This window comes from Leucopleurus acutus (genome assembly GCF_964270905.1).
Source record: "Leucopleurus acutus genome assembly, chromosome: 8".
Classification (NCBI taxonomy): domain Eukaryota; kingdom Metazoa; phylum Chordata; class Mammalia; order Artiodactyla; family Delphinidae; genus Leucopleurus; species Leucopleurus acutus.
Window position 1 is genome coordinate 108801838 of NC_139151.1, and position 26468 is coordinate 108828305.

The following is a 26468-nucleotide window of genomic DNA, read 5'->3' on the forward strand; positions in this document are numbered from 1 at the left end:
CCTCCTGCCCCGCCTGTCCCTCCCGGAGGTCCAGCAGGGGTGTGCCTCTGGACAGCCCGGCCCACACGTGGAGGGGACATCCGCCAGGACCAGGAAATGTATGTGATGCTCGGTGTTTATTTTCAGAGACGGGAGCTGGGTGAGCAGAGCGGGAGCTGTGGGGTGCTGACCCCGCCGGGGCCCGTCCCTTGGCCCTCGGAGCCTCAGGCCGGGGTCCGGACGTGGGCAGGTAGCCGGCCTTGCCCGGACAGGCCTCAGTCTGCGCTCAGCTGCAAGAGGTGTAGCCAGTGGGCACCTGTGCACCGCGGGGCTTCGAGGGGCAGTGGGGGGCACACAGGCCCGCCGTGGGAGCAGCACGGCAGTGGGTGTGCAGTTTTCTCCGGGGCATCCCTCTGACACCAGGGCGGGGGGTGAGCCTGGGTGGAGCGGGTGCTTGTGTTTCAGATGAAGGTCAGGGCCCGAAGGCCAGGCAGGTGGCCAAAGCAGGCAGGAGGGGCTCTGAGGGCAGGTCCCCCCAGCCTGGGGTCCTCCTCAAGCCGACCCTCACTACGCTGTCACCCGCCAGGGCCTGGGTTTCACCTGGGGCAGGTGTAAAGTGGGCGGGGGCAGTGGTATCCACGGAAGGTGTGCGTGGGCTCCCGCGGTTTCCGTGGTTGGGTGGTGCGTGTTCTGGCTCCAGGTGCGGCAGGTGGGGCGGGCGGAGGGGGGCAGAATGCGTCAGACAATGGTGGACCCATAGGTCGGGAAGTTGGGGGTGCTGTCCTCGGGAGCCTGGGCCGAGGAGACGCAAGATGGGCCACAGCTGCACTCGTCCACGTGGGTGTAGGTGTGCTGGAAGGCCGTCCCGTTGGGACACTGCATGGTTACCACCTCCTGGTGGGCCCTGGTCTTCTTGCAGCAGATGCACGGGCACTGTGTGGCCCGGGCCCCCATGGAGTACCTGCAGACGTACGGCCCTCAGGACCTGCTCACCCAGCCACAACCGCCCAGACTGCCCGGCTCCTGGTTTCTCGGGGGTCGGGAGACAGCGGCCCCGTGCCTGTTCCCTGAGCGCTCAGGGCTTCTCTGTACTGGCCCGGGCAGCGCTCTCGGTCACTTTGAACCCCGACCTTCCCCAGCCAGGCCCCCTTTCTTTCCCACAACAGCTCCTCTGACTTGCTGACCCTGTCAGACCCCTCCTCCAGGAACCTGCCCGGAGCCCTCCAGCCAGGCCTGGACCCATCCTCCTGCCTCTTCCAGCCCGTCTGCTCACAGCTGGCTGCAGCCCGGGCATCGGGGGTGGGGTGGGGCGCTGCCAGCAGCTCTGCCCAGACAGTCTGGTCCCCCCGGATTCTGCCCGTCCTGCACGTGGACTCTGACCTTTGGGTGGTAGCCCTGGTGCCCTGCCCCACGTGGCCCAGCCAAGCTCTCCCAGGCTGGGCTCTGGGGGTCAGGGAAGGCCCCAGGGCTGGTGCAGCCCTGTTGGGGCGGCCCTTCTTCCCTTCCTGTAGCGAGCTGGGCCCTCCAGCCCCAGCCCAGCGCCAGGTGTCCGGCCAGGGACGGACACAGACACGTGGGGCACCGGGTGGTGTCCCCGTGTGTCCCGGGGGTGGGGGGAGGCGCGGGCCGCTCACCGGGCCGCTCCTGGGCAGAAGCCCTCGCAGAAGGGGACGCTGACGGCGGCCTGGGTGGCGCAGCCCTGGTGTCGCAGGACCGTCATGCTGGCGCGAACCTGGCAGGAGTCTGGGCAGACGAAAGGCGGTGGAGGCGGATCTCTGAGGTCCCCGCCCGCGCCGCACCCCCACGTCACCTCCCGCTCAGGGTCGGGTTCCGGCGGCGGGGTTGGCTTCGGGAGGAGTCAGTGGGCGGGGCTGGGGGCGGGAAGGCGGGCCTCGACTTACCCACTTCCTCACAGGAGTAGCAGCAGCCGATTTTCCTGAGGATGCCCTGCGGGGGAAGGGGGACAGAGAGCGAGCTGGGGCAGGCGGGGCCTCCTGGGGTGGGTGTGGGTGGGGCTCCCGGGTGGGTGTGGCTCTGGGCATGGGCGGGGCCTCCGGGGCGGGCCTGAGCCCCAGACACACACCCTGCAGCTGGACACGTCCGGGCACGCGACGGGCGTCGGGGTCAGCATAGGGGGCCCGTTCTCAGCCTGGCAGTGGTACAACGTGCAGTTGTCCACGAGGCTGTTGACCCAGGTCTCATTGGGCTGAAATAAAAGGGGGAGAGTGGGGGCCGGGTTGAGGATTATCTGGTGGGCAGAGAAGAGCTGGCGGGGAGGGTCTCTGGGGCGCGGGGTTTGAGACTGAGCCCCCCTTACCTGGACCAGCCGGCCGTCGGACGTGAGGCAAGCCGTCTGCACGCACTCCCCGCAGCACTGCCCGGCCACCCTCGAGTACTGGAAGCCCTGCGGACAGAGGGGGGGAGGGGTCACGTCCCTCAGCCCCAGCCTGGCTCGTCAGCCTCCTGCTCTCCTGCCCATATCCCAGGGGCCCAGGGCCTCCCTAGCAGCGCCTTTCCTCTGTGAGGCAGTGTCCCTACCCTGCCCCAGTGTCCCCTCTTAGCCTCACCCCTGCTTCCAGCACCTTCTGCACTTGTGCCCTCCAGGAACCTGATCCCAGCCCTGCAGGTCCTGCCCCTCGCCCAAGACCCCCCCTTCCACCATCCTCCTGCTTCACTCTCTCCCTTTGGGAAGAAAAAAACCCCAGTGAAGCCTGAGCTGGAGACCCTTCCTGGACCCTAGGGTGTGGTGGCTGGGGGCTGCCCCAGGGGCCCGGGTCTGCCCAGGAGGCTGGTCTCACCTGGGGACAAGTGGTGTCGCAGGCATCCTCCTCACACAGCACGGTCGGGTCGTGGGTGTCCACGGACAGACAGGTGCACGTGTGGCAGGGAATGACCGCTGGGAAGGTTGCACCGACCTGCAGTGGACAGGGTGAGGGGAGGTGACACTGAGGGCCCGGAGGGGCACCAGGGCCAGGGCCTCTCCCCGTGTCGGTGAGGCCCACAGAGCAGTCTCTCCTCTTCACATGGGATTACGGATGTGCCCGCTGGCTAAGCACAGACCAGGGCAGGCAGGGGCCCCGGGCAGGCAGGAGGGGTGGGAGGGTTCAGTCCTGCCCCGAAGCTCTTGCTGGGAGAGCTAAGCTCCCAGAGGCTCTCTACAGAAGGTGCCTGTATAGGGCCCGGAGCCTCGACTCACTTGCTGTCATGGCGGGAGGGGCTGAATAGGGCTGGGCGTGGGGAGACGAGGAGTGGACACGGGGCATCCCTCGGCGGATGTGCCCACCCCGGACCCGCTCTCCGCCCTACCCCGACCACCTAGCTGAGCCCTTACCCCGTAGACGGTGCCGTTGTAGGTGCACAGCTGAGGCCCTGGAAGGGACGAGAGGGCTGAGGACCTGCCCAGGCAGCGGAAGGAAGTGTTCAGACGCCCCCGGCCCCACCCCCACCCCAGAGACTCACGGCAGCTGAAGGTGGGGCAGCAGCTGTCCTCCGCCTGGGTGCAGGCCAGCTCCTCTCCCGGCCTACACTTGGGTGGGCTCTGGGGGCACGTGCTTCTGTTGCAGACTGTGGGAGAGTTGGGGGGCTGCCTGGGGTGTCCCTGCCCTCTGGCCTCTGGCTACTCTGGTTCCCAGGGTAACACCTACCCTCGCTGGACCAAAGAGCGCCCCTTCCATGGGAGCTGACGGCTCTCTGCTGCCCTGCAGGGTCCCCACGCTTTGTCACCTCCCCGGTCTTCCCCAAGACCCTGGGTGGTACCAGGGCACACCAGAGGTCATCAGCTTCATTTTTAGGTGGAAAAATGAAGGCCCAAGAGGCCTCCCCACCTCGTGGTCCAGCCAAGTCCAGCTAGGACCCTGCAACCCTCCTTCGCCCTGCAGGCCTGCCGGCCAGGCGGCCTGTGCCCAACGCCATCCTCTGCTGTCTCTCCGCTCCACCCGGTCCCCTGGGGTGCAGGCCTCACCACACAGAGTTTCCATGCAGCAAGGGTTGTCGGCCAGGGGCCTGGTCTGGGCCACGAAGCCGGCCCGGCCGCATTCCTGTGGCTGGCCCCGGGCCTCGCACTGCACGGGGGCGCACTGCACCGACACGGAGTCTTCATCACACACGCAGGACTGACAGTTGCTGACCCACCGCTCTCCGGGCTGGAACAGACCAGCTCAGGGTCCCCCAGGGCTCCTGGGTGGTGCCCCGGCCTCTGGGGCTGCATCCAGCAGCGGGTCAGGCCCCAGCCCTCAGCCTCCCCGTCTCTGGAGCAGGCGTGTGACGGTGATGCAGCTCACGCTGGGGTGCCCACACCAGCCCCTCCCTGGCCCGGGTAGAGCTGCCGCCCTGAGATGGGGACGCCCTCCCTCCTTCTGCTCAAGCAAGGAGTCAGACAGCTGTGGGCAGAACACTCACGAATTTGGGAAACCCATCTGGTCCCACGCAGGCTGGGAGGGAAGAACGGAGAGAAAGGGGGTCACTGGGAGTGCCGGGGTTGGGGCCCAGCAGGCCTGGCCACCCCTCCCCCCAACAGAGGCCTCTTCTTCCTGCTGGGGACAGAAGCCCCCCGAGAACCCGAGGCGGGTGGTCACTTAGGAGGGGGCTCAGGAAGGCTCAAGGCCACCCTGCGCCGCTGGCAGAACTGGGTGGGCGGGGCCAGGCCGGGGCGTACCCGCCCCGTGGCCCTCCGCATCCCTCTCTGCGGGGCTGGGGAGGGCCCAGGTGTGGGGCTGCTTACGGCACTCGGGCACGCAGACGTCCGTGTGGGAGTTGAAGAGGATGTGGCCTTCGGGACAGAAGCAACCCTCCGCCAGCCCCCTGCTCGCCGGGCTCTGGCTCCTGCAAGGCGACCAGGGCAGTCCGAGGAGGAGTGCAGTGGGCATGGTGGGGGGCTGGGGTCACTCCGGAAGTCCAGGGTCGGAGGTCAGGGTGGGGGAAGGGCACCCTGAGATCTGGGGCTTGGGGTCCCGGACCCTCTGTGGGTCTCCTCCTGGGTCCCCCCAGACCCTTCAGGCAGGCCTGGGAGGCCTGCTGTCCCCACCGTCCTATCCCGTCCCCATCTGCTGGGCTCACCTGGAGTCACAGGACTTGGGCTGCACGGGGCCACACGGCTTATACACCTTGGTGGGCGGGCAGGTGAGGTCTGCGGACACACGGACGGGTGTCAGGTGGGCCAAGGAGGCCAGGGCCCCCGGCGGCCACAGCCGACTCACCGCACAGCCCGCTGGTGGCGTTGCGCCAGTCGGGGCACACGCCCCGGGCGCGGCAGAGCGCAGAGTAGGCCTCCAGGCTCTGGCAGAGCGCTTCAGGGCGGTCAGGGCGGCCGGGCCTGCAGCTGTCGCTGACACAGGTGCTGAAGAACGGGCCGGGCGGGATGAGGCCGTGGCACCCAGCGAACACCCTGTGGGTAGGGCCGGTCAGAGGCCAAGGCGATGCCCCGGGGGTGGCTGCCCCCGACCGCCAGCCCATGCAGAGGACTCACGGGCTCAGCATCAGCTCGCAGAGGGGTTCCGGGGGACACGGAGTGGAGGTGGGTGTGCTGGGTGCCGGCAAGGGGGGGCTGGTGGTCGGGGGCAGCCCAGTCGGTGCCCAGCAGCCCTCCCCGCTGCTGTTGGCGACCAGCCAGGACCGGGCCATGTCCTGGCAGGTGGGGGCCATGGTGCCGTCGGGCCGGCGACAGTCATCCCTGCGGCTGTTGGTGCAGGTGCCTGGGGAGGGCGGGGCAGGCGCATCACTCTAGGGGGGCACTGGACCATCCTGTTCTCCCCTTCCATCACCCAACTTCCCTGGCAGCCAGTCAGCTATGAAACACTGCTTCCTGCCGGGGCAGGTGGCAGGGAGAGCAGGTGGGAACCTGTGGCGGGGGCAGGCGGTCAAGAGCCAGGGCCGCCTGGGGGCGCGTGCCCGCAGCGGTGGTGCCCGGCCCCTCGCTCCCCCAGCAGGCGTCCTGCGGGGCCCTGCTCACCGCACTGGCCCTCGGTGTTGTGGCCGAAGCGGCTGTAGGACAGCCGGGCCTGGAAGACCCGCCCGTTGAAGATGACGCTCACGCCGACGGCGGGAATCTCAATGCTCATCTCGGTGGCCCCCGTCGCCGTCGCGGTCAGGCCGTTCCTGCTGAAGCTCGGCCTCACCGGCATTTGGCCAAACAGGATCTGGGGACGTGACCGGGAGCCCATGACTTGGGCCGGGGGCAGCGGCCTGGCCTTTGGGGCTTTGCCTGCCGGACGCTGGGCCCCCTCCTCGGCACCTGCACCCCGAAGCGCAGATGCCGCCTCGGGCCTGGGGTCACAGTCGGCGCATTTGGGTCCCAGGGTGCTCTTGGCCGCGGGCCCCTCCCACGCTGCTTCCCTGCTCAGGAGTCACTGTGCTTGGGGCCCCAGGTCGCAGCGTGCCCTTTGCCTCCCCCGAGGCCCCATGGGAGCTGCCCTCCGCGCGGGGGAAATGCGCTCTATGTGCACCAGGGCTCCCGGGCCTCTGCTGGCCCCTGCCTTCCCTAACCAGGTTGGGACAGGCCAGTGCCGCTCTGCTGCCTGCACTCACCAGGCTTTCCTCCTGCCCGTCGGCGCCAGGGGTGGTGGTGAGGACGATGTCCATGGACTCATAGTGGACGCTGAGGGCGCGGGGGCAGCTGGCGGCGGCCTCACAGTAGTGGTTGTGTAGGAGGATGCTGAGGTTCCCGTGGCGCGGCTGGATCTCCCGCATGAGGACGTGGGTGCAATCGTCCAGGAAGGAGTAGGAGGTGCCGTCGAAGGTCTCGTAGTGGGTGTCCCCCCAGCCGCTGCAGGAGCCTGGGGGGTGTGGACAGGCCTCACGCAGTGCCACCCAGAGCTGCCACCTTGGGGAGTCACTCAGCCCCCAGGGCCCCAGTCCTCTCGTTTATGACGTGGGTATAGCAGGTTGGATGGGGGCCCCGAAGACGCGTCCACCCAGAGCCTAAGAACGTGACCTCCTTTGGGAAAAGGGTCTTTGCAACTGTGATTAAGGATCATGGAGTGAGGTCATCCTGAGTTACCAGAGTGGCCCTAAATCCAACGACAGGTGGCTTTCTAAGAGACAGAAGAGACGGAGAGAGGAAGCCGCGTGATGACTGGGGCAGAGGTGGGAGGGACGCGGCCACAGCCCGGGGCGCCTGAGGCCCCAAGTCTGGAAGGGCCAGACAGGACCCTCCTTTAAAGTTCTGGGGGTAGCTCGGTCCTGCAGACACCTGGATCTTGGATTTCGTCTCCAGGACTGGGAGAGAGTCACTTTCTGTTGTTTTGAACCACCCAGTTTGTGGTCCTTCATTTTAGCTGCCCCAGGAACCCCGGGGGTTGTAAGATCACCCCCTCCCACGTGCTGCTCCATGGGGAAATCTGCTCAGGACCCCTCAGGTTATGATCCCCTCCTCTCCCTGACCTCAGAAACCCCCGGCTTCCCTTCAAACCGCCAAGCCTGACGGGGGGTGGGCTCAGCGATCCCGGGCATCAGGCACAGGGGACATGTGCGTGTCCCAAATGCCTGGCGGCGCATCCCCTCCCCCCCCACCCCCAGCGGCGGGCTCTCACACTCGCACTCGTAGCTGTAGTCACAGGGCCCATCCCCGCTCTGCACTCGCACGGGCAGGTGCCCGTTCACGCAGACGACGTTGCCCATCGGCTTTGGCCCCAGCAGGACGATACGGTTGTCACCCTCACACCGAGCCACCGTGCAGTCCTCCAGGGTCCAGGACTCATTCACCTGGAGAGAAGCGCAGAGCGCTCACCAGGTGGACTCACCGCCGCCGCCGCAGCCTCAGGACCCCCTCGGCCTGGGCAGGGCTGCCCCGCCTCCTGGCCGGCCGGTGCTAACCCAGACCCCGCGCGCCTCCCTCCAGCCAAGCTAGCTGTGGAGCGGTCACCGAGGGGCTGGGGGTTCGCCCGAGACCCTGTGCACACAGAAGGGCCTGGCGCTACAGGGAGGAGGCGGGAGGCACACCTGTCGGGGAGGGATGGTGTGATTGCAGCCGGGAACTGGGGTGGTTGGGGGAACAGAGGCCGAGGTCCCCGAGGGTGAGAAGGTGGGGCAGGGGCCCTGGAAGCGGTCGATGTCGCAGCGCTGGTTGCAGATGGCTAAGAAGAGGCAGCCTGCTCCGTCGGTCTTGTTGTAGATGACGTCCCCTACGAACACAGAGACACTGGGTCAGCCAGGGAGGGGGACAGGAGGGCATCCCCGGACAGGCAGGCACATGAACACGGCCCGCAGGACCCAGCGTCCAGGCTGCAGGGCTCCACTTACCTGGTAGGAAGAGCTTTCCGAAGGCGTGGCAAAGGCAGGCTGTGGTGGGGTTGGGAGAGGCAGTGGAGATGGAGAAGGTCCCCAGGCTGCCAGAGGTCACCCCAGACCAGGAAGGGGTGGTGGGTGGGGACCCGGGGGCGGTCGATATGGGCGAAGTCAAAAGGGGACCTGTAGGAGAGACACTGGGCAAGCCTGGCTTGGTGGTCGTGGGTGGGGACCCCGGGAAGGCAGAGGGACTAGGGGTGGAGACGCTCTCGGTGGTCCCAGGGGAGAAGGGACCTGTCACACGGGTGGGGGTGGAGACCCCCTGGGTGGTTCCAGAGTAGGAAGGACCTGTCACACGGGTTGAGGTGGAGACCCCCTGGGTGGTCCCCGTGGAGGAGGGACCTGTCAGAGTGGTGGGGGTGGAGACCCCCTCGGTGGTCCCCGTGGAGGAGGGACCTGTCACACGGGTTGGGGTGGACACCCCCTCGGTGGTCCCCATGGAGGAGGGACCTGTCACACGGGTGGGGGTGGAGACACTCTGCGTGGTCCCCGTGGAGGAGGGACCTGTCACACTGGTGGAGGTGGCCTGGCCTGTGCTGGGTGTGGTGATGGGGGGTCCGGGTGTGGTCTCGGAGGGCCTGGTGGGGAGCTCTGTGACCTGAGGGGAGGCCGTGGGGTGCAGGGAGCGGGTGTAGGTGGTAGCCCTAGTGTTGGGCGTCACGGGGGTGGGCAGCAAGGTAGTCCCGAAGGTGGTCTTGTTCACGTGTGTAGCTGGAGGGGCCGTGGTGGGGGCCCCCGTCTGGGTCACGGCAGAGGTCGAGGGCCATGGCACCGTGGCTGTGGAGCTGCTGGTGGCGGGCAGTGTGGTGGAGGTGAGGTGGGGGGTAGCCGTGGTGGGGCAGTGCCGGACGTCATCGCAGCAGTACACACGGATGTTGTAGTTGAAGCACATGGTGAACTTCCCCCTCTGGTCGTCGTTCCTGCAGACCAGCCCGACCTCCAGGCTGCAGCTGAGCTCCTGCCCGATCTGCTCAATGCTCACCTCGGGGTAGCTCTCTGCCCGGCACTCGATCTTCTGCGGCTGCTGGCACACCTTGCCGCCCGCAGCCCGGATGTTGTCGTAGGTCTCCATGTCTCCGCCCCTGACCCCCGAGGTGGGGGAGTCCACATCAAACCACTCTGTCCATTGGCACTTGGGTTGACAACTGGTTGTGCTGGTGGTGGCCCCAGTGGTGCCCGTCGACACCAGGGTTTTCAGCATGCTGGTCTTAGGGTGTGAGGTGGACAGCGGGCCCGTGGAGGTGGTGCCCATTGTGCCCGTTGCTGTTCCCATCGGCAGCTGAGACGTGGAGGTCTGTGTCGTCACCGACATCAGGGTGGGCCCCCTTGAGGCTGTGTGAGTCGGGAGGACCGACGTGGCAGACACTGGGAGCGTGCCTGTGTGGCTGGGCCTCGAGGATGTCACTTGGACTGTCAGCCCCGTGGAAAGGGAAGGTGCTTGTGTGGCACTGCTGGCGGGGGACGTGGTCACCCCTGTGCTCCCCAGCCATGTTGTGTGCGGCGTGGCTGGTGTCACAGTGGTGGTGGTGCTGGCGGCCGTGGGGGCCGTGGTGGCTGTGGCAGCAGAGGTGGCCACTGTGGCAGTAGCAGCAGTGGAGGTGGCTGCAGTGGTGACTGTAGCGGTGGCCACAGTGGGGGCTGTGGCAGTGGATGTGGTGGCAGTGGGGGCTGTGGCAGTGGAGGTGGCAGCAGTGGTGGCTGTAGAGGTGGCCACAGTGGTGGCTGTGGCAGTGGTGGTGGTGGCCATGGGGGCTGTGGCAGTGGGAGCTGTAGAGGTGGCAGTGGTGACTGTAGCAGTGGATGCAGTGGCCGTGGGGGCTGTGGCAGTGGATGCGGTGACAGTGAGAGCTATAGAGGTGGCCACAATGGTGGCTGTGGCAGTGGAGGTGGTGGTCATGGGGGCTGTGGCAGTGGGAGCTGTAGAGGTGGCCACAGTGGTGACCGTAGCAGTGGATGTGGTGGCAGTGGGGGCTGTGGCAGTGGAGGTGGCGGCAGTGGGGGCTGTAGAGGTGGCCACAGTGGTGGCTGTGGCAGTGGGGGCTGTGGCAGTGGTTGCGGTGGCAGTGGGAGCTGTAGAGGTGGCCACAGTGGTGGCTGTGGCAGTGGGGGCTGTGGCAGTGGAGGTGGTGCCAATGGGGGCTGTGGCAGTGGAGGTGGTGGCACTGGGGGCTGTGGCAGTGGAGGTGGTGGCAGTGGGAGCTGTAGAGGTGGAAGTGGTGGCTGTGGCAGTGGGGGTGGTGACCGTGGGGGCTGTGGCAGTGGGAGCTGTAGAGGTGGCAGTGGTGACTGTAGCAGTGAATGTGGTGGCAGTGGGGGCTGTAGCAGTGGATGTGGTGGCAGTGGGAGCTGTGGCAGTGGAGGTGGCGGCAGTGGGAGCTGTAGAGGTGGCCACAGTGGTGGCTATGGCAGTGGGGGCTGTAGAGGTGGTGGCAGTGGTGGCTGTGGCAGTGGAGGTGGTGGCCGTGGGGGCTGTGGCAGTGGATGCGGTGGCAGTGGAGGCTGTGGCAGTGGATGCAGTGGCAGTGGTGGCTGTAGAGGTGGCCGCAGTGGTGGCTGTGGCAGTGGATGTGGTGGCAGTGGTGGTGGGGGACGTGGGCTCCCCGCAGTGGCTGTACCCACAGCACAGCACGCGGATTTTGTAGTTGTAGCACATCTTGAACAGGCCCACCTGCTCCTCGTTCCTGCAGACCAGGCCAAAGCTGACGTCACAGTGCACGCGCTGCTTCAGCTCCTCCAGCCTCACGTTGGGGAAGTTTTCGGCCTGGCACTCTATGCCCTGGGGCTGCTCGCACACGGCCCCTCCCGCACGCCTGATCTTGTCGTAGGACTCGACGTCCCCTCCGGCCTCTTCGGACTTGGGGTAGTCCTCGTCAAACCACTCTGTCCACTGGCAGCGGGGCTCACAGGTGGTGGTGGCTGTCGGCACCGGGATTCCCGACGTGCTGGTCTCAGGGTGTGAGGTGGACAGCGGGCCCGCGGAGGTGGTGGTCGTGGGGGCTGTGGCAGTGGAGGTGGTGGCAGTGGGGGCTGTAGAGGTGGCCACAGTGGAGGCTGTGGCAGTGGAGGTGGAGGTGGTGGTTGTGGGGGCTGTGGCAGTGGAGGTGGTGGCAGTGGATGTGGTGGCAGTGGGGGCTGTGACAGTGGTTGCGGTGGCAGAGGGAGCTGTAGAGGTGGCCACAGTGGTGACTGTAGCAGTGGATGCGGTGGCAGTGGGGGCTGTGGCAGTGGAGGTGGTGGCTGTGGGGGCTGTGGCAGTGGGAGCTGTAGAGGTGGGAGTGGGGCCTGTGGCAGTGGAGGTGGTGGCAGTGGGAGCTGTAGAGGTGGTCACAGTGGTGACTGTAGCAGTGGTGGCTGTGGCAGTGGGGGCTGTGGCAGTGGTTGCGGTGGCAGTGGGAGCTGTAGAGGTGGCCACAGTGGTGGCTGTGGCAGTGGGGGCTGTGGCAGTGGAGGTGGTGGCAGTGGGAGCTGTAGAGGTGGCACTGGGGGCTATGGCAGTGGAGGTGGTGGCACTGGGGGCTGTGGCAGTGGATGCGGTGGCAGTGGTGGCTGTGGCAGTGGATATGGTGGCAGTGGGAGCTGTAGAGGTGGGAGTGGTGGCTGTGGCAGTGGGGGTGGTGACCGTGGGGGCTGTGGCAGTGGGATCTGTAGAGGTGGCCACAGTGGTGACTGTAGCAGTGGATGCAGTGGCAGTGGGAGCTGTAGAGGTGGCCACAGTGGTGGCTGTGGCAGTGGGGGCTGTGGCAGTGGATGTGGTGGCAGTGGGAGCTGTAGAGGTGACCACAGTGGTGGCTGTAGCAGTGGATGCGGTGGCAGTGGAGGCTGTGGCAGTGGAGGTGGTGGCAGTGGTGGCTGTAGAGGTGGCGGCAGTGGTGGCTGTGGCAGTGGAGGTGGTGGCCGTGGGGGCTGTGGCAGTGGAGGTGGTAGCAGTGGATGTGGTGGCAGTGGGGCCTGTGGCAGTGGAGGTGGTGGCAGTGGGAGCTGTGGCAGTGGAGGTGGTGGTCGTGGGGGCTGTGGCAGTGGAGGTAGTGGTAGTGGATGTGGTGGCAGTAGGGGCTGTAGCAGTGGATGTGGTGGCAGTGGGGGCTGTAGAGGTGGGAGTGGGGGCTATGGCAGTGGATGTGATGGCAGTGGGGCCTGGGGCAGTGGAGGTGGTGGCAGTGGGAGCTGTAGAGGTGGTCACAGTGGTGACTGTAGCAGTGGTTGCGGTGGCAGTGGGGGCTGTGGCAGTGGGAGCTGTAGAGGTGGGAGTGGGGGCAGTGGCAGTGGATGTGATGGCAGTGGGGCCTGTGGCAGTGGAGGTCGTGGCAGTGGGAGCTGTAGAGGTGGTCACAGTGGGGGCTGTGGCAGTGGATGTGGTGGCAGTGGGGCCTGTGGCAGTGGAGGTGGTGGCAGTGAGAGCTGTAGAGGTGGCCACAGTGGTGGCTGTGGCAGTGGAGGTGATGGCCGTAGGGGCTGTGGCAGTGGGAGCTGTAGAGGTGGCAGTGGGGGCTGTGGCAGTGGAGGTGGTGCCAATGGGGGCTGTGGCAGTGGATGTGGTGGTCGTGGGGCCTGTGGCAGTGGAGGTGGTGGCAGTGGGGGCTGTAGAGGTGGCCACAGTGGGGGCTGTGGCAGTGGAGGTCGTGCCAATGGGGGCCGTGGCAGTGGATGTGGTGGCAGTGGGTGCTGTAGAGGTGGTCACAGTGGTGACTGTAGCAGTGGATGCAGTGGCAGTGGGGGCTGTGGCAGTGGAGATGGTGGCTGTGGCAGTGGGAGCTGTAGAGGTGGGAGTGGGGGCTGTGGCAGTGGATGTGATGGCAGTGGGGCCTGTGGCAGTGGAGGTGGTGGCAGTGGGAGTTGTGGCAGTGTAGGTGGTGGTCGTGGGGGCTGTGGAGGTGGTGGCAGTGGATGTGGTGGCAGTGGGGGCTGTGGCAGTGGTTGTGGTGGCAGTGGGAGCTGTAGAGGTGGCCACAGTGGTGGCAGTGGATGTGGTGGCAGTGGGGGCTGTGGCAGTGGAGGTGGTGGTCGTGGGGGCTGTGGCAGTGGAGGTGGTGGCAGTGGATGTGGTGGCAGTGGCGGCTGTGGCAGTGGATGCGGTGGCAGTGGGGGCTGTGGCAGTGGAGGTGGTGGCATTGGTGGCTGTAGAAGTGGCCACAGTGGTGGCTGTGGCAGTGGAGGTGGTGGCCGTGGGGGCTGTGGCAGCAGAGGTGGCCACTCTGGCAGTAGCAGCAGTGGCGGTGGCTGCAGTGGTGACTGTAGCGGTGGACACAGTGGTGGCTGTGGCAGTGGAGGTGGTGGCCGTGGGGGCTGTGGCAGTGGATGTGGTGGCAGTGGGAGCTGTAGAGGTGGCCACAGTGGGGGCTGTGGAAGTGGATGCGGTGGCAGTGGAGGCCGTGGCAGTGGAGGTGGCAGCAGTGGTGGCTGTAGAGGTGGCCACAGTGGTGGCTGTGGCAGTGGAGGTGGTGGCCGTGGGGGCTGTGGCAGTGAGAGCTGTAGAGGTGGCCACAGTGGTGGCTGTGGCAGTGGAGGTGGTGGCCGTGGGGGCCGTGGCAGTGGATGCGGTGGCAGTGGTGGCTGTAGAGGTGGCCGCAGTGGTGGCTGTGGCAGTGGATGCGGTGGCAGTGGTGGTGGGGGACGTGGGCTCCCCGCAGTGGCTGTACCCACAGCACAGCACGCGGATTTTGTAGTTGTAGCACATCTTGAACAGGCCCACCTGCTCCTCGTTCCTGCAGACCAGGCCAAAGCTGACGTCACAGTGCACGCGCTGCTTCAGCTCCTCCAGCCTCACGTTGGGGAAGTTTTCGGCCTGGCACTCTATGCCCTGGGGCTGCTCGCACACGGCCCCTCCCGCACGCCTGATCTTGTCGTAGGACTCGACGTCCCCTCCGGCCTCTTCGGACTTGGGGTAGTCCTCGTCAAACCACTCTGTCCACTGGCAGCGGGGCTCACAGGTGGTGGTGGCTGTCGGCACCGGGATTCCCGACGTGCTGGTCTCAGGGTGTGAGGTGGACAGCGGGCCCGCGGAGGTGGTGGTCGTGGGGGCTGTGGCAGTGGAGATGGTGGCAGTGGGGGCTGTAGAGGTGGCCACAGTGGAGGTGGTGGCAGTGGATGTGGTGGCAGTGGGGGCTGTGACAGTGGTTGCGGTGGCAGAGGGAGCTGTAGAGGTGGCCACAGTGGTGACTGTAGCAGTGGATGCGGTGGCAGTGGGGGCTGTGGCAGTGGATGTGGTGGCAGTGGGGGCTGTGGCAGTGGAGGTGGCGGCAGTGGGAGCTGTAGAGGTGGCCACAGTGGTGGCTATGGCAGTGGGGGCTGTAGAGGTGGTGGCAGTGGTGGCTGTGGCAGTGGAGGTGGTGGCCGTGGGGGCTGTGGCAGTGGATGCGGTGGCAGTGGAGGCTGTGGCAGTGGATGCAGTGGCAGTGGTGGCTGTAGAGGTGGCCGCAGTGGTGGCTGTGGCAGTGGATGTGGTGGCAGTGGTGGTGGGGGACGTGGGCTCCCTGCAGTGGCTGTACCCACAGCACAGCACGCGGATTTTGTAGTTGTAGCACAGCTTGAACAGGCCCACCTGCTCCTCGTTCCTGCAGACCAGGCCAAAGCTGACGTCACAGTGCACGCGCTGCTTCAGCTCCTCCAGCCTCACGTTGGGGAAGTTTTCGGCCTGGCACTCTATGCCCTGGGGCTGCTCGCACACGGCCCCTCCCGCACGCCTGATCTTGTCGTAGGACTCGACGTCCCCTCCGGCCTCTTCGGACTTGGGGTAGTCCTCGTCAAACCACTCTGTCCACTGGCAGCGGGGCTCACAGGTGGTGGTGGCTGTCGGCACCGGGATTCCCGACGTGCTGGTCTCAGGGTGTGAGGTGGACAGCGGGCCCGCGGAGGTGGTGGTCGTGGGGGCTGTGGCAGTGGAGATGGTGGCAGTGGGGGCTGTAGAGGTGGCCACAGTGGAGGTGGTGGCAGTGGATGTGGTGGCAGTGGGGGCTGTGACAGTGGTTGCGGTGGCAGAGGGAGCTGTAGAGGTGGCCACAGTGGTGACTGTAGCAGTGGATGCGGTGGCAGTGGGGGCTGTGGCAGTGGAGATGGTGGCTGTGGGGGCTGTGGCAGTGGGAGCTGTAGAGGTGGGAGTGGGGCCTGTGGCAGTGGAGGTGGTGGCAGTGGGAGCTGTAGAGGTGGTCACAGTGGTGACTGTAGCAGTGGTGGCTGTGGCAGTGGGGGCTGTGGCAGTGGTTGCGGTGGCAGTGGGAGCTGTAGAGGTGGCCACAGTGGTGGCTGTGGCAGTGGGGGCTGTGGCAGTGGAGGTGGTGGCAGTGGGAGCTGTAGAGGTGGCACTGGGGGCTATGGCAGTGGAGGTGGTGGCACTGGGGGCTGTGGCAGTGGATGCGGTGGCAGTGGTGGCTGTGGCAGTGGATATGGTGGCAGTGGGAGCTGTAGAGGTGGCCACAGTGGTGACTGTAGCAGTGGATGCGGTGGCAGTGAGGGCTGTGGCAGTGGAGATGGTGGCTGTGGGGGCTGTGGCAGTGGGAGCTGTAGAGGTGGGAGTGGGGCCTGTGGCAGTGGAGGTGGTGGCAGTGGGAGCTGTAGAGGTGGTCACAGTGGTGACTGTAGCAGTGGTGGCTGTGGCAGTGGAGGCTGTGGCAGTGGTTGCGGTGGCAGTGGGAGCTGTAGAGGTGGCCACAGTGGTGGCTGTGGCAGTGGGGGCTGTGGCAGTGGATGTGGTGGCAGTGGGAGCTGTAGAGGTGACCACAGTGGTGGCTGTAGCAGTGGATGCGGTGGCAGTGGAGGCTGTGGCAGTGGAGGTGGCGGCAGTGGTGGCTGTAGAGGTGGCGGCAGTGGGGGCTGTAGAGGTGGTGGCAGTGGGGGCTGTGGCAGTGGAGGTAGCGGCAGTGGGGGCTGTAGAGGTGGTGGCAGTGGGGGCTGTGGCAGTGGAGGTGGCGGCAGTGGGGGCTGTAGAGGTGGTGGCAGTGGGAGCTGTGGCAGTGGACGTGGTGGCAGTGGGAGCTGTAGAGGTGGCCACAGTGGTGGCCATGGCAGTGGGGGCTGTAGAGGTGGCGGCAGTGGTGGCTGTGGCAGTGGAGGTGGTGGCCATGGGGGCTGTGGCAGTGGATGCGGTGGCAGTGGGGGTGGGGGACGTGGGCTTCCCGCAGTGGCTGTACCCACAGCACAGCACGCGGATTTTGTAGTTGTAGCACAGCTTGAACAGGCCCACCTGCTCCTCGTTCCTGCAGACCAGGCCAAAGCTGACGTCACAGTGCACGTGCTGCTTCAGCTCCTCCAGCCTCACGTTGGGGAAGTTTTCGGCCTGGCACTCTATGCCCTGGGGCTGCTCGCACACGGCCCTTCCCGCACGCCTGATCTTGTCGTAGGACTCGATGTCCCCTCCGGCCTCTTCGGACTTGGGGTAGTCCTCATCAAACCACTCTGTCCACTGGCAGCGGGGCTCACAGGTGGTGGTGGCCAGGACCACAGAGTTGCTGCCCACTTGGGTCACGGTTGAGGCGGACTTGGTGGTTGGGGTCTGTGAGGTGGAGGCCACCGTGGACAGGAGGGAGGTTCCTCTGGTGGGTGTGGTCTGGGTGGAGGTGGGCAGGGGCTGGGAGGATGGCCGCTGGCTGGTGCCCGGGGCCAGGCTGGTGCTGCAGGGCACGTAGTCGCAGCAGAGGACCCTCAGCTCATAGTTGTGGCAGAGCGGGGGGTTCTGGTCACTGTTGAGGCAGGTCAGCCCCCGGGCCTGGCCACACTCCACCTTCTGACCCAGCTTCTCCAAAGGCATATCCGGGAACTGCTGGGCCCGGCACTCGACATGCGCTGGGGCCGGGCAGAACTGGTAGCCCCTCTGCCTCAGGTTCTCGAATGTCTCGAAGTCGCCCCCTTCCATGCCCGGCTCTGGACGTCCACTGTCGTACCAGTCGGACCAGCGGCAATGCTCCCGCACGCACACGGTGGAGGGTGTGGGGACCGAGCCTGTGGGTGGGGTGCCAGGGTCCCCATCAGCCTCCTCTGCGTCCTCGCCAGCCCAGAGGAGAGGTGACTCATGTCCCCTTGCCCCAGCGTTGGCCCCGGGCCATCCTTTGCACCCAGGACACCTGTACCAGGTGCCCACTGGGTTCTCCCTTGGCACCCAGACCATCACCGGGGTCAGGGGCTCTGGTGAGTGAGGCAGGACCAGTGGTGTGTCTGCCAGGCTTACCCGTGGTGGAGGGCGGAGCCGCAGTGCTGGTGAAGGTGAAGGGCGTTGTGGGCGTGGTTCCGGGACACTCCTCGGCCTTTCGGACGATGGTTCCATTGTCTCTGCAGATGGCAATCAGACAGGCGCCCAGCCCATCGGTCGTGTTGTAGATGACGTCTCCGTAGGCATAGGTTCTGCCCTCGTAGGTGCACGTACAGGCTGGAGACGGACAGGTACGGGGCTCGTTCAGAGCCCCCAGCCCCCATCCCTCAAACCAACAGGCCCCCGCTTACCTGTGGGGCTGTACGTGCACTGGAGGCCTCTGGAGGTGCAGTCGCTGGGAGGGAGAGAGAGAAGCGCTGAGGGCCAGCAGGGCGCAGGCCTTACTGTGTGCGCCCGGGCCTGCTTCCTGTCCTCCCAGACCCCACCCCTGCTCCGCCACTGGCTCACCAGCTCCGGCAGTTCTCCGCCGTGGGGACCCTGGTGCCGGCATCATAGTAGTTTCCATCCTCGTCGTAGCAGCCCTCACACTGGGCCACGCACTTCATCTGGTCCTCATTGAAGAACGGCTTGCTGGGTGGGCACTTTGGGTAGCAACCTGGGGCGGGCACAGGGCAGGGAGAACACTCCCCTCTCAGGCCAGGCGGTGGGGCTGCCCCGGCCGCCACCCATCTCTGTCCCCCCGTCCCGAGGGTGGGCATGGGGAGGCAGGAGCCCCTTGCCCCGCTGCCTGCACGCTGTGCTGGGGTGACGAGGCATGGCCTCCCCGGAACAGCCTGCCCTCACCTTCCAGGCCTGGCAGGTCCATCAGGCAGTGCCCGCGGGGATTCCGGCAGGTCCTCAGGCAGGGGGCCCCGCAGGGCTGGTAGTGCCACTCGCACTCCCCTTGGGGGTTGTAGTAGTCGCAGAACAGGGCTGAGCGAGGGGGAGAGAGGCTGTGGGTGCCCGCCGGGCCCCATCACCTCACTCCTCCCAGGTCCGAGGGGTCTCAGGGCCTGCCCCCCAAATTCCTGTCCCCCGCTGAGCCATCCCATTTGGGGAACCTCTCTGTCTGGTTTATACACACACAAACGTGAGCACATGCGTGTAGTACACACGTGTCACGTGTCCTTGTGTGTGCATGCGTGCCCGTCAGGCCCCAGAGCTGGTGCAGCTGCACCTCATGCCGCCACCATGGACAGAGCCCGACTCACGGCAGATGTCCGGGGTCCGCCAGGACACGCACACGCCCGCGTCGCGGCAGGCCTGGGCGTAGGCGGCCACGGCCGTGCAGAAACACTCGCAGTCGCCCCCCGAGTCGCAGGCGCACGCGTCGCTCACGCAGGCCTCGTAGTACCTGGTGGAGTCGACCTGGGGGGTGGAGTCTGCTCAGTGAGAAGAGCCAGTCCCCGGCCCCTGGGCAGCCGGCAACCCCCCACCTGCCGTCTGCGGCGCGCCCACCTGGGCACCCACCCCTCCTCCCTCGCCTCTGCTCCGCCACTCACTCAGCTGTAGGCCAGCCCTCCCTGTGACCGTGCTGTGACCTGTCCTGGCAAACGGGGTGCTGTCTCCTCAGGGTGAGGGGGTGCCCCCCGCTCCTCCCTCCCGGGTGGCAGAGACCAGGGCCACCATGTCTCGCATCTGCCACCACGGGCAGCACCGTCTGAGGTGGAGACTGCTGTGTCAGGTGCACAAAGGACTTTCTGAGCCAGCGGGCAGGGCACCCGGGGTGCGGGCGGGGGCTGCGAGCCCGGCGGGACGCGAGGCCTCACGCAGGCTGGCCAGCGTCAGCCGCGGACCAGTCCCACTACGCCGCCTGCTCGGCACCCGCGAGTCCCGGATCACGAGACCGAGTCGGTGAGTGGGCTCTGCGGTCCTTGTTAAGTAGCAGGAAGGGCTTCGGGGAAGACTCTCAGGCCGTGGCAATGCTCTGCTTCCATGGGGCCCGGCTGGGCTGAGGCCCCCTGAGGTTTCTGTACGTGCTGGGGGCTGGCGGCTCAGGGAATGTGGGGGAGGACCGAGAGGTGACATTGAGATCCTCCCTGGGTGGCTCGCAGCCCCGTTTCCAGGGGATGAGGCTGAGTGCCATCAGGGAAAGCAGAGCAGGACTGGGGACGTGGGCACCTGCCTGGTGGGAGGTCCACACAGTGTGCCGTGTACAATGGTCAGGGTCAAGGCCGTCTTCGGAGGACAGGCCTGGGCCAGACCCAGGTCCCTCCAGGAGGGAAGGAGGCAGCTCCAGCACCCGCTTGGCCCACCTGAGAATGGCAGGCGCTGAAGGTGGCGCTGTTGATGATGCTGCACTGCTTCTGGGCCCAGGACTTGCGGTACGGGTTGGCAGTGCAGGGGTCCCTGGGGGCCTGGGCATCCGGGCAGGACGGGGAGAATTTCCAGCTGTTGCCGAACTCCAGCACGTCGCCCACCACGGACTGGCTCCGCGTGGTGAAGTCGTTGAGGGCGTTGTCGTCAAAGTTCCCGCACAGCCCGCAGACCCTCCCCTGCAGATGGACGCAGAGATGGGCACAGGGTGGGGCTGCATGGGGTGGCGTGAGGGAGCAGCACAGAGCCTGGCCTGGGAGGCGTGACTGCAGGCCACCCTATTCCCCCAGGCAGCACCCAGTGAACTTTCAGGAAGGCGGGGTGCACGAGGAGTCCTGCAGTGGGCAGGAAGGCAGGTGGGCAGGTGGATAGGCAGGTGGACAGGCGGATAGGTGGGCAGGTAGACAGGTAGAAAGGTAGGCAAGTGGACAGGCAGGTGGGCAGGTGGACAGGTAAACAGGTGGGCAGGCAGGTGGGCAGGTGGATAGGCAGGTGGGTAGGTAGACAGGTGGGCAGGTGGATAGGCAGGTGGGCAGGTAGACAGGTAAGCAAGTGGACAGGTAGGTAGGTGGACAGGTAGGCAGGTGGGCAGGTAGACAGTGGGGCAGATGGACAGGCAGGCAGGCCGGTGGACAGGTGGGCAGGCGGACAGGTGGGCAGGCAGGTGGGCAGGTAGACAGGTAAGCAGGTGGACAGAAAGGCAGGCAGACAGGCAGGCAGGCACCTGCTCCCCTATAGAACCTTAGCCCAGCGGGCATGGAACAGCTGGGTGCAGAGACCAGGGAGCCACGAGCGCTTTCCAACCAGGACTGACACGCCCACTGGTCGGTTTGGTCTCAACATGCCCCTTTGGGAAGCGGACATTGTGCATGGCCTCTCCAGCCCTCAGCAGTCCGTCAGCTGCCAGACTGCACTGCTGGGCCAGGTCTAGGAGCAAGAGCTCTGTCCCTCCCCTAGGGGGTCCCGCAGCCTGCCACCCCAACCTTGTACTCCTGGTGCAGCCGAATAAACACGCTGGTCTTCCGGTCCCAGGACACGACCACGCCACTGCGGGTCTCGACGGCCAGGTAGATGCCCATGTAACGTATCTTGTAGGGCAGGTCTCCGCCTGGCCCCCTCTGCACCACCTTGTAGGAACCCTCGTGGAGGATCAGCTCATAGTTCTGCAGAGGGGCACGGGGAGGCGGCGGCTGCAGGGAGCTGAGGGGCCAGCTTTGGGGCCGGAGCCCCCTCCCCCTGTGGCCCAGGACAGGGGCTCTGTGGGTACTCAGGGTCCCAATGCATGGGGCTGGCGTTAGGAATGAGCCGGACTCCTGACACTGTCTGCGAACTTGAGGTGAGAGCCTGGGAGCCCGCAGAGGTGTGTGGGAAGTTGGGAGCTGTGGGCAAGCAGAGTGGGGCGGAGGGCACAGGAGCTGCAGGAGGCCAGCCGGCCCCATCTCGGGCCTGCCGCCCATGCTTCTGCTGCCTTCCTCACGCCTCTCCCCACCTTTGGGGTGGGTGGGAAGCAGCCCCCAGTCAGCAGCTCTGCTCTCTGCACTGTGAACTCTGACCACCCTCTGCTAGAACTGGTCACCCCAGGTGTGGGGGGCTGAATGAAGGCCCCCCAAAAAGACACGTCGAGTTCTAACCGCCAGAATCCGCAAATGTGCCCTGATTTGGAAAAAGGGTCTTTGCAGATGTGATGAAGTGAAGGATCTGGAGGTGAGACCGTCGTGGATTTAGGGAGGGCCCAGATCCAGGTCAGACAGGGGAAAAGGACACAGAGAAGGGGCCGTGTGACGACAGAGCAGAGATCGGGGGGGACACGGTCACAAGCCAGGAGCCCCCAGAATCTGGATGAGGCAGGAAGGACCCTCGCCTGGAGCCTGTGGCGGGAGCCTGGCCTCAGAACCATGAGAGAATTAATTTCTCAGGTTGCAAGTCCCCGGGCTGTGGCTGTTACTGCGGCCCTGAGACCCGAGGCCACAGCTGGAGGTCCAGGGGCCCCGGCTGGGGCTCCAACGGGGCTGCAGAGGGAGGGAGATGGTCCCCAGGTGCCCCCACCTCCAGGAAGATCTTGATGGCCTTGGAGCAGGTGACGCCTGTGGTCCCGCAGGGGACGTTCTCGGTGACGATGCGGAAGCTCCCGTTGCTGGCGTCGTTGCCCGCACAGTAGTCCTGGGAGGGGGAGGAGAGGGACGTGGTCCCTCGCTGGCCGGGGGCGGGCGAGGGGCCGTGTACCTGGGCCAGCATGTGCTGGCCGAGGGAGGGGGGCCGCGTACCTGGGCCAGCGTGTACTCACAGCTCCCCTCAAAGCTGTAGCGCTCGCCATCAAAGGTGATGAAGTGGCCGTCCCCGTAGGCCACGCAGGTGCCCAGGCAGGGCCGGCGGCTGCACTCCCACCTGCGGCCCCTGCAGGTGCTGCAGGGGAGGGGAGGTGATGCCCTGCTCAGGGGGCCGGGCCAGGAGACCACCTCACCAGGCAGCCGCGGCCGAGCCCGTCACGACTGTGACAAGGACGAGGACACAGTGCCTCTTCCATAAAACAGGGGTGCGGTGTGCCCCTCCCCAGGCTGGAGGGGTTAAATGGAGCAGGGAGCTCGGGGCACGCGGGATCTGACACCCCACCCCCGAGTTGGGCTCCTGTCTGCAGGCTCCCCTAACCCTTGGCGCCTGGGGTGCAGGGCCCACGGCCCTGGGGGCAGCTTCAACCGGCCCTGCCGTCTGCTGGGCAGAGAAGGCCAGTCCCTGGGCACCTTCCAGAGGACGAACGGGCCACCCAGGGCCTTCCAGGCCTCAGCTCCTCTCCGGCCTCCTGCCAAGGACATCCTGACCGAGGCCCGCTCGGGCCGCTGCCCCCGTGGCCTCTGCCCACACCACCCCCTCCGCGGCCCCTCCACACACCAGGTGTTACAGTCGACCCTGATGGTCTCCCCAGGCTTGTAGGCGGCCTCGTTGTGCAGGCAGGGGCAGTCCTCCTCGGCCACACAGCCCCCGCTCCCATCGGCCAACAGCCCCGCGGGGCAGATGCAGCCCGACACGCAGCGCGTGCTGAACTGTGGACAGGCAGACGCCCATCAGCGGCTCGTCCGGCTCGGCTCGGGGACACCAAGGGGCAGGGGACACTGCCCCCCACCCCTGGCCCCGGGCAGCACTGCCGTGCCCTCCCAGCTGACTCACACAGTCCACATCCAGCGCGTGGCAGCTCCGCACACACTCGGCCCCGGGCGTGTCCGCGGAGGCGTTGCTACAGTCCAGGAACAGCATGGGGGCCACGCACCCTGAGGAGGAGACCACGCTGGGTGGGCCGCCCGGCCCGGCAGCAGCCCCTCCCCTTGGTCGTCGGGGGGTGGTGCGGGACCCTGACGGGGGGAGGCCTGGGGCGGGGGTGGGTAGAACCTGTGCTCTGCTCCACGGCTCCCAGGCAGCTCAGCTTCCCGCTCACACATGAACTACAAGAGATGAGAACGATGGCCGGTCTGGGCAGCCGCCCGCTGCCCCACAGACCTCACCCAGCTCTCGGCCGGCTGGGCCCCCGGGCCTTGTCATGAGGGGAGGGAGGCGCCTGCTCCGGGGTACGGTGAGGGCCCCAGATCCCCGCGAACACACTGAGTGAATGAGCAGAGGTGCCAGGAAGGTACCTGGAGTCGGGCGGGAGGGGGTGGGGGAGGCCAGGACAGGGGTGCACCCAGGTGGGCCCTCCAGGGCACACACCGTGCCCCCACGGGCCTCAGACCCTTGGAACACCTTCCCGGGCCAGAGGAGGGGTCCCTCTCAGAACGGCTATGGGGTGCACGGGGCTGAACTTCCCTCCCCAGGGCGTCCTCTGTGTTTTAAAGTCCCCTGGGGGAGGCACGGAGATCTTTGTGTGTGGAGCAGGCGGGTTGGGGGGCATGACATCGGGGAGGGGGTGACAGCGGGGAGGGGCCTCACCACACCACGCCGTTGTCGTGCAGGACCTCCCCTGGAGCCAGCACAGAGCCATGCGAGTAGCAGGGGCAGGCCTCGGCAGGCACGCAGCCGCCGGTGTCGTCCAGGAAGGTGCCCGAGGGGCAGGTGCAGCCGTCCACGGGCACGAAGGCCACGTCGCAGGTGACATCGGCCTGGCTTAGGGAGCGGCAGGTGGGCTGGCAGCTGTCCACCACATAGGCGTAGCTCTGGGTCTTGGGGCAGCTGCTCATGTACTTGTCTGGGGGCCGGCAGGTTACATACAGGTCAGTAGCTGGGCAGCCCGTCCAGCCCCGCCTGACCACGTCCAAGCTGGGGCTGGAGCAGCCCGAGACTCGGCCTCCCCGCCGGCTGGGGTGGGGAGGCCTAAGGCTCTCGCTGAGGACAGGTGGTGGGGTGCGCCCCAGGGTCTCCGGTCCCCCCGCATCCCCACCCTGTGCCCCATCAAGCCGGCTGGCAGACACTCACTGCACACGCCGTCCCGCCAGCCGCCGAGCAGCACGCCCCGGGTGGCGCAGGCCCGCACGTAGGAGGACAGGGCCGCGCACATGCAGTCCTCACTCTTCTCACAGTTGCACGTGTCAAACACGCAGTTCTGGGGGGGCATTGGGACGTCAGGGACCCTTCTCTCCGTGTCCATCCTTCCTGGGACCCCCGTCTGGGCCAGGAGACAGAGGGCAGCGGGGCCTCCCGCGGGGAGCTTGGTGTAAGGCCACAGTGGGGGAGGCGGGTGGGAACATGCTGCTCTGAGGGATGGGAGAGGCCAGGCCAGGCTGAGGACAGGGTCCAAGGGAGGGGTCTCTGCGGGACCAGAACAGGGCTCAGCTTGAGTTCTAGGTCCGTCATTGGCTGAGCTGCATGTGGGGGGAGACTGAAGGCCGGAGATGTCTGGAGGTGAGTTGGCCGGGAGGGTGCTGGCAGGGGGTGCAGCCCCCCAAAGTGGGCCTGGGTCTTCCAGCTGTGGACACACACTCCCGGGGGCTGGAGTCACTGAGCGTTAGGGCTTTGGCTTCCAGAGAAGCGGCCTGTGAGCCAACTGTCGGGTCGAGTTGTGTCCCCCCAAAGGGTGTGTCCACATCAGGACCCCAGGGCCTGTGAACGTGGCCCTGTTGGAAACGGGGTCTTTGCAGATGTGACAAAGTTAGGATGAGGTCATTAGGGTAGGCCTGGACCCACACACCTGGTGTCCTTATGGGAGAGCTTTGAACCCAGACACATAGGAGGAGGCCACGAGGCAGAGGCTGGGGTGATGCAGTGTCGTGGCCCCCAGAAGCAGGAGACGGGAATGACCCCCGGGGGACCCTCTGCCAGCACCATGATCTTAACCTCCAGGCTCCAGGACCTGGGCAGTGGGTAGATGCCTCCGGCTGTCAGCCCCCCAGTCTGTGGCCCTTTGGTATGGCCGCCCCAGGCACCGAACACACCAGCAGTGGCCATGTCCCTAGAGTGGGATGCCCCTCGGCCACGGAGGTGTGGGCGGTGCTGAGAGAGGGAGCCGGGAGTGGGGCATGTCCTGCCCCCAGCACCCCACCCCACCCAGGGGCTGGCCGGGGGTCTCACCGAGTGGAAGGGCCCAGGGCTGATGACAGAGTGGCAGGACGAGAAGGCCCCAGCAGGGTCGGTCAGCACAGAGCACCAGCGCCGGGCATAGTTCTCTGGGGAGGGCAGGCACGCGGACCGTCGCAGGCGCAGCTCAGTGGTCACTGGCGTTCCTCCCACACCTCCTCCCCTGCACCTGCCCACCCGCCCAGCCTCCACTAGGCATACGCAGGCCCTGTGGGGGCCGCTCCGCTGGGGGAACCGAACCGGAACTGGGGGCTCGCCAGCCGCGCCGCGTGGACCCAGCTCACAGGGCAGCGGGCGCCCCCCCGGGGGTGGGCCTGCAGCCTGTCGGTGACCCCGCACCCCGCCCCGCTCACCCCCCAGCCCCGGCCACCCTGGAGCCCGGGTGAGACAGATGGGCAGCTCCCAGGCCCGGCTGCAGGGTAACCCGAGGCCCCCCCACCCCCAGGCTGGGGATACCGTTCTCCACGCTGAGGGAGCAGGGGTCCTCAAAGCTGTTCTTGACATTGGGGCAGGCGGCCTGGGTCTTCCAGCTGTTGGCGAAGGCGGCGGCCGTGCCCTCCACCACACCGCTGATGGTCCGGAAGTCATCGGCCTGGTTCTGGTTGAAGTTCCCGCACAGGCCTGGGGGCGGGGGGGTGGGCATCAGCGGGCCGCCCAGCTCGGCCCAGGCTCCCGGGAGCCTGCGGGTCCTACAGGCACCACCACACCGTGGCCCCGCCGGAGAGCCCCATCCCAGGATGTTGGTTCCAAAGCCATCTGCAGATGAGCCCTGGTGGGGGGGCGGGCAGCCTCCACATGAAACCCGCTGTGAGGGCAGCGTGTCCTGCTCTCCATCCTCCCGGCCCGCCTTCCGGGGCCGGGGCCCCTGCTGCGCCCGGGGAACCGCTGACTCCCCAGTCCCCGCCTCTGGCCTGACTGCCCACCCCCCGCTCCCCCCCCACCGCCCCGCCCTCAGCCCCCCAAGCCCACCGCTGGCCTCACCGCACATCTGGCCCTGGTAGGAGGGGTCCAGCCTGAGGAACACCTGCATGAGGGGCACCAGCTGCACCTGCAGCTGCAGCCCGAGGCCCGTCTGCACCAGGATGAAGAAGGATGACGGCCTGAAGACGGTGACGTTGGCTGCGGGTTGGGGGGGACAGTCAGCGGCCGCCGTGCTGACCAGCCAGGCCTGGGCCGAGGGCTCGGGGGGCTGCCCGGCAGGAACCCCGGCCGCCCCTCCAGGGCCCGGGAGCTGGGCAGGAGCTCGCATGTGTGCTCGGGCCGTGACCGCTGACGCTGC

General features: G+C 66.9%; 1 protein-coding gene across 1 annotated transcript in view; it reads right to left on the minus strand.

The window, feature by feature from the left end:
- Positions 1–717: 717 nt before the first annotated feature.
- The window catches only part of MUC5B (mucin 5B, oligomeric mucus/gel-forming), a gene marked incomplete at both ends in the record, with an annotated part of 33472 nt that continues 7721 nt past the window's right edge, over positions 718–26468 (minus strand). Inside the window, 44 exons of the mRNA XM_082845047.1 lie at positions 718–940; positions 1614–1722; positions 1881–1926; positions 2063–2185; positions 2297–2383; positions 2778–2894; positions 3311–3348; positions 3439–3543; positions 3941–4121; positions 4378–4409; positions 4700–4800; positions 5035–5104; positions 5175–5362; positions 5444–5669; positions 5927–6113; positions 6502–6749; positions 7506–7677; positions 7915–8096; positions 8215–9927; positions 10502–10788; positions 10875–11256; positions 11588–12132; positions 12394–12627; positions 12769–13239; positions 13896–15156; positions 15257–16290; positions 16383–17190; positions 17417–17614; positions 17689–17732; positions 17846–17993; positions 18182–18310; positions 18589–18745; positions 19633–19872; positions 20677–20856; positions 21740–21853; positions 21958–22096; positions 22580–22731; positions 22856–22956; positions 23075–23127; positions 23609–23864; positions 24092–24218; positions 25184–25278; positions 25646–25810; positions 26171–26308. Of these exons, the coding sequence (XP_082701173.1) occupies positions 718–940; positions 1614–1722; positions 1881–1926; positions 2063–2185; positions 2297–2383; positions 2778–2894; positions 3311–3348; positions 3439–3543; positions 3941–4121; positions 4378–4409; positions 4700–4800; positions 5035–5104; positions 5175–5362; positions 5444–5669; positions 5927–6113; positions 6502–6749; positions 7506–7677; positions 7915–8096; positions 8215–9927; positions 10502–10788; positions 10875–11256; positions 11588–12132; positions 12394–12627; positions 12769–13239; positions 13896–15156; positions 15257–16290; positions 16383–17190; positions 17417–17614; positions 17689–17732; positions 17846–17993; positions 18182–18310; positions 18589–18745; positions 19633–19872; positions 20677–20856; positions 21740–21853; positions 21958–22096; positions 22580–22731; positions 22856–22956; positions 23075–23127; positions 23609–23864; positions 24092–24218; positions 25184–25278; positions 25646–25810; positions 26171–26308 (11606 nt within the window). The remainder of the gene's footprint in view (positions 941–1613; positions 1723–1880; positions 1927–2062; positions 2186–2296; positions 2384–2777; positions 2895–3310; positions 3349–3438; positions 3544–3940; positions 4122–4377; positions 4410–4699; positions 4801–5034; positions 5105–5174; positions 5363–5443; positions 5670–5926; positions 6114–6501; positions 6750–7505; positions 7678–7914; positions 8097–8214; positions 9928–10501; positions 10789–10874; positions 11257–11587; positions 12133–12393; positions 12628–12768; positions 13240–13895; positions 15157–15256; positions 16291–16382; positions 17191–17416; positions 17615–17688; positions 17733–17845; positions 17994–18181; positions 18311–18588; positions 18746–19632; positions 19873–20676; positions 20857–21739; positions 21854–21957; positions 22097–22579; positions 22732–22855; positions 22957–23074; positions 23128–23608; positions 23865–24091; positions 24219–25183; positions 25279–25645; positions 25811–26170; positions 26309–26468) is intronic.